At 41.5% G+C, this 14,014-nt stretch overlaps 1 protein-coding gene across 1 annotated transcript in view; it reads left to right on the top strand.

The window, feature by feature from the left end:
- ST6GALNAC5 (ST6 N-acetylgalactosaminide alpha-2,6-sialyltransferase 5) overlaps window positions 1-13,813 on the top strand; it is a 151,934-nt gene extending 138,121 nt beyond the window's left edge. Inside the window, exons 4-5 of the mRNA XM_056532661.1 lie at window positions 4,421-4,528; window positions 13,137-13,813. Of these exons, the coding sequence (XP_056388636.1) occupies window positions 4,421-4,528; window positions 13,137-13,368 (340 nt within the window). The 3' untranslated portion in view covers window positions 13,369-13,813. The remainder of the gene's footprint in view (window positions 1-4,420; window positions 4,529-13,136) is intronic.
- The last annotated feature ends 201 nt before the right edge of the window (window positions 13,814-14,014 follow it).

The raw sequence follows: 14,014 nt of genomic DNA, 5'->3' as shown, positions 1-14,014 counted from the left end.
AAGGAATTTACAAATCTGTTTAACTTTCCGGAGCCACTTGATATATATAAAAAAAGGTTTTGCCTGGAATACCCCTTTAAATAGACACTGTCAGAATCAGAAAAAAACTTTTTATATGTTGTACATCTTGGCAAAACATTAACCTTTCTAATATACTTAAAGAAATCATGGCTTATAAAAAAAAAAAAGACCACTAGGGGTCCCCATACCATCCAGAACATAATCCTGTGTGGCTGCAGCATCATTTTTGTCCCAGCTGAAGCACAGGCTGGGACAAAGTTCAGGAAGTGAGGGCGGGACTAGCACTCCTCTGTGCTCACTCAATCTTTTATTAGGGTATGTTCACAGGGGCGGATTATCTGCTTAATTTACGCAGCGTATTTGCTGCAGAAAATCTGCTGTGGAATTTGCTACCATTGATTTCAATGGGTCTGTTGGAAAATCTGCCTCTATTGCAGATTTTCTGCAGACCCATTGAAGTCAATGGTGGCAAAATATGCTGCGGAAATTCCGCATGTAATCCGCCCGTGTGAACGTACCCTTAGAGTAGAATTTCTCCACAGTTACAGTGGGGATCAAAAGTTTGGGCACCCCAGGTAAAAATTTATATTAATGTGCATAAAGAAGCCAAGGAAAGATGGAAAAATCTCCAAAAGGCATCAAATTACAGATTAGACATTCTTATAATATGTCAACAAAAGTTAGATTTTATTTCCATCATTTACACTTTCAAAATAACAGAAAACAAAAAAAATGGCGTCTGCAAAAGTTTGGGCACCCTGCAGAGTTAATATCTTGTACTGCCCCCTTTGGCAGGTATCACAGCTTGTAAACGCTTTTTGTAGCCAGCCAAGAGTCTTTCAATTCTTGTTTGAGGTATCTTTGCCCATTCTTCCTTACAAAAGTCTTCCAGTTCTTTGAGATTTCTGGGCTGTCTGTCACGCACTGCTCTTTTAAGGTCTATCCATAGATTTTCAATTATGTTGAGGTCAGGAGATTGTGAAGGCAATGGCAAAACCTTTAGTTTACACCTCTTGATGAAATCCCCCATGGATTTCGAGGTGTGTTTAGGATCATTATCCATTTGTAGAAGCCGTTCTCTCTTTAACTTCAGCTTTTTCACAGATGGCATCAAGTTAGCATCCAAAATTTGCTGAAATTTTATTGAATCAATTTTTCCTTCTACTCGTGAGATGTTCCCTGTGCCACTGGCTGCAATACAACCCCAAAGCATGATTGATCCACCCCCATGCTTAACAGTTGGACAGAGGTTCTTTTCATTAAATTCTGTTCCCCTTCTTCTCCAAACGTACCTTTGCTCATTCCGGCCAAAAAGTTCAATTTTAACCTTATCGGACCGATAAGAACTTGTTTCCAAAATGCATCAGGCTTGTCTATATGTTCATTTGCAAAGTTCAAATGCTGATTTTTGTGGTGAGGATGTAGAAGAGGTTTTCTTCTGATGACTCTTCCATGAAGACCATATTTGTACAAGTATCTCTTTATAGTGGAATAGTGTACCACAACTCCAGTGTCTGACAGATCTTTCTGGAGGGATTGTGCAGTCAAACGTGGGTTTTGAATTGTTTTTCTCACAATCCTGCGAGCTGTTCTGTCTGATATTTTTCTTGGTCTTCGAGATCTTGCATTAACTTCCACTGTTCCTGATGACTGCCATTTCTTAATTACATTCTGAACAGAGGATATTGACATCTGAAAACGTTTTGCTATCTTCTTATAGCCTTCTCCAGCTTTGTGAGCGTCAACTATTTTCAGTTTCAGATTTCTAGACAACTGCTTAGAAGAACCCATGGTGCTGATTGTTGGGGCAAGGTCAGATGAGTCTGGGCATTTAAAACCTTTGACATCACCTGGTCTTCCCAGATGATGATTGAGAACAATCCATGACACCGGCAGGTCTCAGCTTTGCAAAGGGGGCAGTGCAGGCTATAAATTCTGCAGGGTGCCCAAACTTTTGCAGATGCCATAATTTTTTTCTGTTATTTTGAAAGTATAAATGATGGAAATAAAATCCAACTTTTGTTGACATATTATAAGAATGTCTAATCTGTAATTTGATGCCTTTGGAGATTTTTCCATCTTTCCTTGGCTTCTTTATGCACATTAATACAAATTTTTACCTGGGGTGCCCAAACTTTTGGTCCCCACTGTAAGGTCAGCAGCCTGTGGGACTACAGATCTCAGCAGTGGTTAGAGTATATAAAGCTGGGTATTATCCTTAATGTTCTCTCCCAGCGTCATCTCAGAATAATGCATTTCTTTATCTGTCAGAACCCCATAGCATTTCTGCAGATATGGATACTAATGTGGGGAAAATTCCTTCCATACGGAGTAATTACAGTGTTCACACCATTAGCTAATAAACGGCTTTCTTCTGAACTTGGTGTTTTTCTCCGTATCCCTGTAATTTGGATGCTGATGGGGAAGACGGGGGCTGCATGTAGCGCTTTAATATCCTTAGAGGAGAGGATTGACATGAAAGCTTTTCACGGCTATCGAAACGGGTCCATGGAACAAATAGGATATTGGAGAATTTATGTTATTTTAGGATTTAAAGGGGAAAAAAGAAACAAACAGACTTTTTTCCCCAAAACAGTGCCACCCCGGTCCTCAGGTTGTATGTGGTATTATAATTAGGCTCCATCTAGCTCAATGATACTGAGCTGTAATACCACATTTAAACTGAAGACAAGGGTGGCACTGGTGGTTACTGGAAGAAAGCAGCTGTTGTTTTTTTCTTAATAACCAGTGTTGGAACAGTATTTTCCAATCAATGTAACTCCAGCTGATGCAAAACTACAACTCCCAGCATGCCCAGAAAGCCTTTGTCTGTAGTTTTGCAACAGCTGGAGGCACCCTGGTTGAAAAACACTGGACTAGACTTTCAACTGGGTGGTTGTCGCCTCAGAATTTTTAATAGGAGGAGCCTCTGGTTTACACCCCATTCTCAGCAGTGGTGACAACTTATATATTGCAACTATGAAGAGGACAGTCACTACTCAATGGGATGTAATCCTGAGGCTCTCCCTGTTCAGGACTAAGCAGTGGTCTCCACCCAGTTGACACTTTAGGCCTTCTAGACATAAAAAAAAAGTCAATGGAACCTATTTTTCGTGAATTAGAAGCAAAAGATATATAATGAGAGGAAGGGGGGGGGGGGGGTTACTGAGCATTGTATTTTCATACGTCGCCATTATATACAGCTCCGCCCATTTTCTCTTGCACTGGAATTACTAAAACTTGCACACCTCTCAGTTCGGAGCTGGCTTCCATTTCTGCAACATTTGCTGTCGTAAATGAGGCCTTGTGGCAATCAGTATTTTTATTTTAAAAAGTTGCACTTTTATTCCCCCCCCCCCCCCCCCACTATTTTTGCGCACAATCTGAAACTTTCCAAATATTCTCCCCTCGATGTTCCAGAATCTGTGGAGCAGTGGGTCTTCTTGGATAATGATGGTGGATGCTTTCTAAAGAGGTCATAGGTCGCCATTAAGGGGCACCCTGTGTGTATTTCCAAGGATATACGTACTGCTAGTAGTCCTGGTGCTTTCCTCAAGTGCTTAAAGGGGTACTCCCACCCTAGACATCTTATCCCCTATCCAGTGACGCCCCTTACCATAGACTTGCATTGAGGGGACGGGCGTGACGTCACACGGGGGCGGAGTCCTGATGTCACGGACTTCCGTTCCCGTAGTCGCGACTCGGACCCTCCAGCGCTTCCGCACAAAAAACAGGTGGATGCCGCATGCAATACTGCGGGGGTCCCCAGCGGCGGGACCCCCGAGACCAGACATCTTATCCCCTATCCTCTTCCCAGAATGCCCAGTAGAGGGCTAATGGCCTATAAAGCTCCACACACCAGTAATGGTGTCTTCTTAAGGAGAACTCTTACCCCCTTTACTAATATTATAGCATTACAAATGTAAAGACAGTAAAATAATAATATTTATTTATATATCGCAAACAGAGTCCCATGCATTACAATCAAAATCTTCAGCAAGAGAAAGAAATACACTGGGCACTCACCATTCGATGCTTGCGTGGATTTATTAATCAGAACGGTACATCAGTGCGGCAGACTCTCATGAAGGGATGTTTCACAGGCTACGGTCCGTTTCTCGCAATACTTTGCGCTTCAACAGGCCGCACTGATGTACCGTTCTTATTAATAAATCCACGCAAGCATCGAATGGTGAGTGCCCAGTGTATTTCTTTCTCTTGCTGAAGATTTTGATTGTAATGCATGGGACTTGTTTCTATTTTTTATCATGTCAGTGTGTTTTGTGACACAAACCTTATGTCTTCTTTATGGTAGAGATAAGTGTTGATATAGTTTATGTTATGATGATTTTCTATAGTATTTATATAGTAATAGAATTTCACCTTCTTCTTCTTGCAGGAAAGTCTCCAACACTTGGCTCAGTACGGGATGGTTCACCATGTCCATTGCATTAGAGCTCTGCGATACAATCAATGTGTACGGGATGGTCCCACCGGATTTCTGCAGGTAAATTCTCACGTTTTGTCTTTTTTTTTTTCCCTTTATGCTATTTTATGTATCCAAACAAAGTCCATCTGGAATTCCAAAAACTATCTTATAGGGGTTGTCCCATGAAAAATATTATCTATAGTTAAAAGGGGTACTCCGCTGCTAGACATCTTATCCCCTATCCAAAGGATCTACCGTAGCACCCGGCGTTGTAGACAAATGTCAGGTTCCTGCAGCAGTGGTCGTGACGTCATTGCCACGCCCCCTTCATTCATGTCTATAGGAGGGGCGTGTCGTCTACCTGTCTTATAGGGGTTGTCCCATGAAAAATATTATCTATAGTTAAAGGGGTACTCCGCTGCTAGACATCTTATTCGTCGACACGCCCCTCCTATAGACATGAATGGAGGGGGCGTGGTGTTACATCACAAGGGGGGCGTGGCCGTGTCATAAGGATAACGGCCTCCAGCTCTGACCGTTTTTTAACAAAATGTTCAGAACGCTGGAGGACCGGAGGACCCCTTTAAGTATAGTGCCTTATTCAGAATTTTTGGGGGAATTTCAATGTATTTAAATATTCTAATTACGCTAGAATTACACCTCCCTCTGTTCCCTTTTCAGTGCCTCAGTGGTGGAGTATGGAGGTAGACAGGCATAGTCTTAGTCTTGCTTCTCTCTATTCTCCAGCCGGTATGTGGAGGGCACCTGGTGGGGGAGACAGACCCCTCTGAAGCTTCAGGGCCCTCTCTACTGGGCAGAGAAGGATACTGCAATTGCATTTGCTTAGCATCTCCCCTGCTCCTCAAACTATTAAAAATAAACAGCAGGTGGCGCTATACTAGCATTATTCCTGGAATATCTGTGATATGAGCATTTTTTACATTGTGAAGTTAAAACAAATGTTCAGAATTTAGGGCTGAATTTAACTAGAAGCTATATTTTACCAGGGACAAGCCCTTTAAGTAAAGAAGCGGCAAATGTATTAAAAGGTGCATGCCTTTTTTTTTTTTTATCCAATTAGGAGTCTTAGAACATGACTGGTGATGTTTGCCAAGTCAGAGATCCCTCTACAAGAGAATAATGCCCATCTGTAACTCACTCTACCATTTCCAGGTAACTTTACCTTAAAATCAGTGGTTTACTCTTCCGTCTGTTGAGATTTCTGGCTTGGCACACATTCCCAGTCATGTTCTAAGACCTCTAGTTGGAGTGAAACACTGACTTTAAGGGAAAGATAGCTGAAAAAAGGTGTGATTATTGGGGGCATCGGGGTGAGGGGACAGGGAAAAAAAAACCTTATTCTTGCTGATCCATTCATTATTTTTAATGCACCTATAACAGTTATGTGGGTGAAAATTGTACTTGCTGCTCGCATGTTAAAGGAGAACTCCAGAATATAAAAATTGTCCTCCATACTGCCGGCAGTAAAAAAAATAAAGATGTACATACCTTCCTCCGCTCCCCCGAGGCCTCCGATAACCGGCTCCAGTCTCCGCCATGATCCCCTTCCTGGTTGCTGGTGGTCGGCGAGTCATACTGCACTCAGCCAATCACCGGCCGCAGCGAAGTCCCGACTCGGCCGGTGATAGGCTGAGCGGCAGTGTGACGTTTTCGGCCCCGGCAGCAGGTGCCGGTGTAGTGAAGAATTTTGTTGGGACTTCACTGCGGCCGGTGATTGGCTGAACGCAGTATGACTCGCCGACCACCAGCATCCAGGAAGAGGATTGTGGCGGAGACCGGAGACGGTTACCGGAAGCCCCGGGGGAGCGAAGGAAGGTATGTACATCTTTATTTTTTTTTACTGCCGGTAGTATGGGGGAAATTTTTTATATTCTGGAGTTCTCCTTTAATATTGGGCAAAAGACATCTGGCGACGTAAAGCAAGACCAGCAGTGTGACAACTGCCAAGGTGACACCGGCTATAATTGTATGTGTCTTTACAGTAAAATAAATAAATAAATAAAATACAGGATAATTTTTTGACTTCGTTATGTTTGAAGGCTAAGAGAAGAGAAGAGTTACTTTGCATTGCCTAGAATAAGTATAAGGTTATCCTTCATATAAGATAGGCATAAGGGTATCCTTCATATAAGATAGGGATAAACATAAGGCTATTCTTCATATAAGATAGGGATAGACATACGGCTATCCTTATTATAAGATAGGGATAGGCATAAGGCTATCCTTCATATAAGATAGGGATAGGCATAAGGCTATCCTTCATATAAGATAGGGATAGGCATAAGGCTATCCTTCATATAAGATAGGGATAGGCATAAGGCTATCCTTCATATAAGATAGGGATAGGCATAAGGCTATCCTTCATATAAGATAGGGATAGGCATAAGGCTATCCTTCATATAAGATAGGGATAGGTATAAGGCTATCCTTCATATAAGATAGGGATAGGCATAAGGCTGTCCTTTAAATAAGATAGGGCCAAGGACTATTCATAGTATTCAGGATATTGGACCAGATGTGCCGGATGGTTCTTATCTGCCAACACGTTCTATGCTTTTCCTCTTTAGCACCGCACAACCTATAAGACTTTACCTCACTGTTACGTCTTCAGCTCTTCACTCCAAACCTTTAGTAGATTTATAAATGCACTTGACCTCAGAAAGAAGGATTTAGGTTCTTATAACCGAGAACATGGACTTCAAACAGAATGGCACCTCTTGGCTTCTTTCTATCCTTTTGACTTTGATCTTAATATTTCCATTTTCCTCCATCCTTTCGGCAGCCAGGCACACTCCCGTAGGTTTGCAGAAAGGAGACTCGGGAGCTCGAAATGACATTTATCTAAAAGGACTAAATCAATATATTACTTATTACTCTCCACAGCGAGTCATTATACCAGGGGCTAAGTACATCCTTCCATTTCCTATATAACATGTAGTAGGAGTTAACAGAGATTGGTTTCCCATCGACGTAATGATCGTCTGGCCGTGTTCTCCGCCACGGTGATCTCTGTATTAATCCTTATTTAGGACTCTCTAGGATTAGAACACCGTAATGGTTGTCAACCATAAGTATTAATTAGGAGAGAGAACCAATTGCGTCTAATCACCGCCATGGAACTAAGTGGATATCTTATCTGTTCATACGAAGGACGTCTCAAAGGTATTGGACGTAATGTTATGGAGTCAATGAACCAGTGGACGATGGGAGAGATGAAGATTTAATGCGACCAACCAGACATCTAGAGCATAGAGTAATGGCGCAGACAGCAGATGTTATTGAGGCTTTGTCTAGGACGGGGACCAGGGTGCAGAGAACGTGCAACATTGCGTCTCTAGATTGGAATGAACGTTCAGGTGCAATTCAGTTTTTATCACATTTTTTACTTTCAATTAAAAACTAAACAACAACATTTTTTTTTCACATTTTTGACTAAATTTTACACCCAGTTAAGGAGTTTTATCAAAACCTGAGCAGAGGAAAAGTTGACCAGTTACCAGTAGTAACCAGTCAGATTGCTTCTTAAATAAAAAATAAAATAAAAAAAGAAGTGATCTGATTGGTTGCTATGGGAAACTGGTCAACTTTTCTTCTGCAAAGGTTTTGATAAATCTCCCCAAGAGAGGACACATCCAATTTTCATTTCTGCATTTTCATTTTTTTTTTCCTCCTCGCTTTTTAAGAACCATGGGGGAAATTTATCAAAACCTGAGCAAAGTTTACATTGACCAGTTGCCCATAGCAACCAATCAGATCGCTTCTTTCATTTTTAACAAGGCCTCTTTAAAAAAAAAAAAAAATGTAAGACGCAATCTGATTGGTTGCTGTGGGCAACTGCACCGCTCTCCCTCTGCACAGGTTTTGATAAATCTCTCCCCATAACTCTTATGTCTTTCCCACTACAGACCCATATTGCGTGCCCATTTGTACTTTGTAATGCCACCTTTCATTTTACCATAAAATGTACAGTGCACCCAAAAAACATATTACTTGTGGGAAAAAAATAAAAAAATAAAAAAAGTTAATAAAAAAAAAAAACCAATGCAAACAACTTTACGGTAAAACTGACATCTTCTCTTTATCCTGTCTATATAATTAATAAAAAATAGATTTCATACTTTTCCATATACGCGGCTGTTTTGAGGGCTTATTTTTTGCGCCATGATCTGTAGTTTTTATCGATGCATGTGACTTTTTGATCCCTTTTAATAAAATTTTTCCTGGAATGTAATGTGACCAGAAATCTGCAGTTGTTTTTCTTTTCATTAACGCCGCATACCATACATATATAGTTACCGCCGCATACCATACATATATAGTTAACGCCGCATACCATTTACATGTATAGTTAATTTTAATAGTTTGGACATTTTTGCAGCCAGAACTCATGTGAAGCATACTCAGCTCCTGAGCTATCCTCAAAGTCTCTTAGCATGCACAGGGAGTACATGTACTGGGTCCTTAAAGGGATACTCCAGGGGAAAATGAATGTTTTTGTTTCAACTGGTGCCAAAAAGTTATACAGATTTGTAAATTACTTCAATTTAAAAATCTTAATCCTTCCAGTACTTATTGTATTAGCTGCTGTATGCTCCAGAGGAAGTTGTGTAGTTCTTTCCAGTCTGACCACAGTGTTCTCTGCTGACACCTCTGTCCATGTCAGGAACTGTCCAGAGCAGGAGAGGTTTGCTATGGGGATTTACTCCTACTCTGGACAGTTCCTGACACGGACAAAGGTGTCAGAAGAGAGCACTGTGGTCAGACTGGAAAGAACTGCACAACTTCCTCTGGAGCATACAGCAGCTGATAGTACTGGAAGGATTAAGGTTTTTATTAGATGTAATTTACAAATCTGTATAACTTTCTGGCACCAGTTGATTTGAAAACTTTTTTTTTTTTTTTTTTTTCCAGAATACCCCTTTAAGTACCAGCGTACAAGTTTACCCTGTGTCGTCTAGGGGATAAATAATTCAAATGTTTTTTTTTTTTTGGGTGATTTTTTTTAAATAATAATAAATCTGTATGCAATCGGCACATTTGGCCAGTCCTACAGTGCCTTGTGAAAGTATTCAGCCCCCTTGGTGTTTTTTTTCCTGTTGTGTTGCACTAGAACCTGGAATTTACATTATTTTTTTGGGTGGGGGGGATATTTGATTTAGCCAACTGCTTTGAAGGTGCTAAATATTCTTTCCTGTGTATTCTATTACTGTGTAAGTCTGTATTACTGGACAAAAGGACTAATTTCCCAGTGAATGGAAGGAGGAGTATATAGACAGTATGAGAAAAGTGAACTTATCCTTTGTTACTCCACTATACAAAAACCAGTATTTCCACATACAATGACCATATAGATGTGACAACTCCGCAGCCCGTACAGTATAGGTGTAATTAAAAACATTTCCCAGCCATGACAAAAGAGGTGCACGTGCAGATTACCAAGACAGACCAGAGTATATACAAAAATAGCCGTATGGATGGCCCTTTACCTCTAGGGGTTATGCTAAGAGCATAACATCTAGTAGAGCGTGGATAAGAGAACGCAGCCTCTGGGTCCGTCCAGTGATCCTGCTGTAACAATGGGATGGAAATACTTCCAAAAATTCTAGCATCTATTTCAAATCAATTTTTGCACTTTATCCATCTCTGTGAGTCCTGGACCCTGATTGATGTCCCAATTTTTGGAAATATTTCCATACCATTGTTCCATACAAAATTTTTAGGCTCCTTGTTTCAGCACCTCCTCGCCTCTTTATAAACTCTCTATGTTTTTCCCCAGACAGTAAAAGTGCTCACATTGTGCCCCTATATAGAAGTTAGGCCCCCTACACTATTAGGCTCCATAATGCCCCCATAAAGTATAAGATTCCCATACACTATTAGGCTCCATAAAGCCCCCATATAGTATTTAAACCCCCATATGCTATTAGGACCAATAAAGCCCCCATATAGTATTAGACACCCCAATACTCTATTAGGCTCCATAATGCCCCCATATAGTATTAAACCCCCATACACTATTAGGCTCCATAAAGCCCCCATATAGTATTAAACCCCCATACACTATTAGGCTCCATAAAGCCCCCATATAGTATTAGACACCCCAATACTCTATTAGGCTCCATAATGCCCCCATATAGTATTAAACCCCCATACACTATTAGGCTCCATAAAGCCCCCCATATAGTGTTAGACTCCCATACACTATTAGGCTCTGTAAAGCCCCCAGATAGTATTGTTCCCTAAGCAGTTCCTCTATTCTGAGCTTCAATGCAAACAACATTGCACAGAGATGTTACCCGTCCTGGCTGCCTCGAAAGTGACAGAACATGGAGTCACCAGCAATCTGTTCTGTCACAGGCACTGTTGTGTTAATAAAAGCCACACTCATCCGGGATCCAGGACATGTCCCCTCTTCAGGCCCGGGCACCCACTATGACCACAATTGTCTGAACCCTGTCTGGCTCCGCCCCTTTTTGCCTGCACTAGTTACCTCATTTCCATAGGTAATCCGCCCCTTTCTGCCTGCACTAGTTTCCCTCATTTCCATAGGTAATCCCGCCCCTTTCTGCCTGCACTAGTTACCCTCATTTCCATAGGTAATCCCACCCCTTTCTGCCTGCATTAGTTACCCTCATTTCCATATGTAATCTGCCCCTTTCTGCCTGCATTAGTTACTCTCATTTCCATAGGTAACCCCACCCCTTTCTGCCTGCATTAGTTACTCTCATTTCCATAGGTAATCCCGCCCTTTTCTGCCTGCATTAGTTACTCTCATTTCCATAGGTAATCCGCCCCTTTCTGCCTGCATTAGTTACTCTCATTTCCATAGGTAATCCCGCCCCTTTCTGCCTGCATTAGTTACTCTCATTTCCATAAGTAATCCCGCCCTCTCCTGCCGGCGTTAGTTACTCTCATTTCCATAGGTAATCCCGCCCCTTTCTGCCTGCATTAGTTACTCTAATTTCCATAGGTAATCCCGCCCTCTCCTGCCGGCGTTAGTTACCAGCGTATGATTATTCATCTTCGCGACTTATTTTCTCCTCTACTTCTCATAATACATGTATAATCCACAATCATTTTTCACATATTCTCTTTCCTTAAAACTGACTTTAAATTTGTATTTATTATTGTGAATTCATTAAAAAGGTGAGAAGACAGATGTTGCGCATATGTTTCCTGCTTAACATTCCTTTCCCGGATCTGTGTCTGTGAATTGACTCTAGTTCTGTCTTAATATTCTGCTATATGCCTGACTGGCTGTATATTCATCATTCACTCCAGATATTGATTCAGGATGTAAATTTTTAGGTTCCAGATTATGATTACAGCTCAATATTATTATACAGTTGGACAGTTCCCCCTTTCGGAGGCGTGTACGTCGATAGATCTTATATCCCCGAGGAAATTAAAATCGCTTGTGTTTTAAAAGTAATTTAGAAAGAGAATTTTTTTATTTCTGACTCTCAGCCATTTCATGCTTCTCTTAATCAAAGGGGTTATTTGGGCTAAAAAGTGATGGCCTGTCCTTAGATTGGTGGTAGTCTGACTCTTTACACCATCACTGAACTTATTAAAGGAAAATAGTCACCCGTTCACCCACACGGAGACCTATGTGGGGTCCCTGACTCATACACGTACCTGCATTCCGGCACCCAGTCCCTCTGAAGAGCCTCTTCTGTCTTCGGTGAAATGTGCGCTGGAGGAGGGGCTGCCAGCTGGATTTGAATATGCATGGGCCCTGGTCACGTGACTGCTTGTGCCTACTGAGCGCTTACGTGACCAGCGCTCATGAATATTCAAATCCAGCCCGCGGGCCTGCCTCCAGCATGCAATTCACCAAAGACAGAAGAGGATCTTTAACATTAAAAAGAACAGGTAAAATAACTTGATTTACAATCTTTATATAGAGATAAAGTAAAGCATGACACTCACCACAGGGACTTTTGTAAGCTTATAGTAGACTTACAGAAAAATAACAGATCCTTCAGGCTGACAAGCTGAGATGTAGGGGCAGGAATGAGGTGACAGTCTGTTTCACGTCAGTGACAATTTTAGTGGTGTAACTATGATGTGAAATGGGCCGTCACCTTAGTCCCACCTTCTCTCCTCGTGTCAGTCTGAAGGATGTTATTTTGCTGTAACGCTACAACAAACCTACAGAAGTCCCTGTGGTGAGTGCCATGCCTTACTTTCTTTATGAGGATTAGATTTGTGCTGTATCATTCAGATAGCATAGAACACCCCCAGGGCCATCTGACTGAGTGGTTATACTCGTGGCGTGCATGGTTTATTGGGTTATTAACCCTTACAGTGCCTAGACACGTTTTTCTTCATTGCGATTCAAAGAACTTGATTTACTCAGACTGATAGATTTCCCCCCTCAAATTTTGCCACAAGTCACATTGACAAATTTTGTGACATTTTGCACTTTTCTCCCGTACCATAAAAACAGGTGGGGTATGCACGAGGGGCATGGCCTCTGTGCACCAATAGGTTTACCATGACATATGCCAGAAATTGGTATAAGGAGCAAATCCTTACTTGCTCATAATAAATGGTGGATGATCTCTCACACCTTGGTGCCAACATCGGGCTGTTGACCATCTATGGTCATGAATAGAATTGTGATTTTGTTCCTTGCCTAATCTTCTCGTTCTTTTTACAGGGCTGCCAACCACACGTCAGTACCTTACCATTACTATGAACCTTTGGGACCAGATGAATGTACTATGTACATCTCCCATGAACGAGGGCGCAAAGGAAGCCACCACCGCTTTATCACGGAGAAAAGAGTTTTTGCCAACTGGGCACGGACATATAACATCCACTTTTTTCAACCAGACTGGAAACCGGAAACACATTCTGATAGGCAAGGCCCAGTAAAGCCAATGTTCTGAGAAGACAGATGACCCAAAGTAGTTAAAAACAGAGAAAAAGAGAGCACTCAGCATTGACAGTGGCATCTAAGTGGTTTACGACTGGCATCGGAACTATCTCCAATGCTGATCACTGACTGCGGCTGTTACCTGCTCAAAGCAGTCATAAGCTGCTGGGTATACACAGTGCTTGGCTTACCATACCATGGAGCATTAAAAGGTGTTATCCAGGATTAGAAGAAAAAAAAAAAAGATCTATATACTTCAAAAAACAGCGCCAAGCCTGTCGTCAGGCTGTGTGCGATATTCGATTGAAGTGAATGGAGCAAAGTTGTAATACCACACACAACCTGAGGACCGAAGTGGTGCTGTTTTTTTTTTAAAAGAAATTAGCTCTGTTTTTCTATTACTGAATAACTTTTTATTATTAATACAATGATTTTTATTATTAAAAGGATTTATTCAAGGATTATTATTTATCACCTATCCCTGGGACAGATTTGTATCTGATCAGTGGGAACCAGACCATGGAGAGAGTAGTGCATCAGCAGAGCATGCACACTGCTGCTCTATTCATTTTCTATGATACAATCTAAGATAGCCCAATACCGTGCTCTGCTATCCTGTAGAGAATTGATAAGCTACAATCTTTGGATAACCCTTTAAC

Source organism: Hyla sarda, chromosome 7, assembly GCF_029499605.1.
Source record: "Hyla sarda isolate aHylSar1 chromosome 7, aHylSar1.hap1, whole genome shotgun sequence".
NCBI classification, from domain to species: Eukaryota; Metazoa; Chordata; class Amphibia; order Anura; family Hylidae; genus Hyla; species Hyla sarda.
Note: the sequence above shows the minus strand (reverse complement) of the source record. Positions and strands in the feature narration are given on the sequence as shown.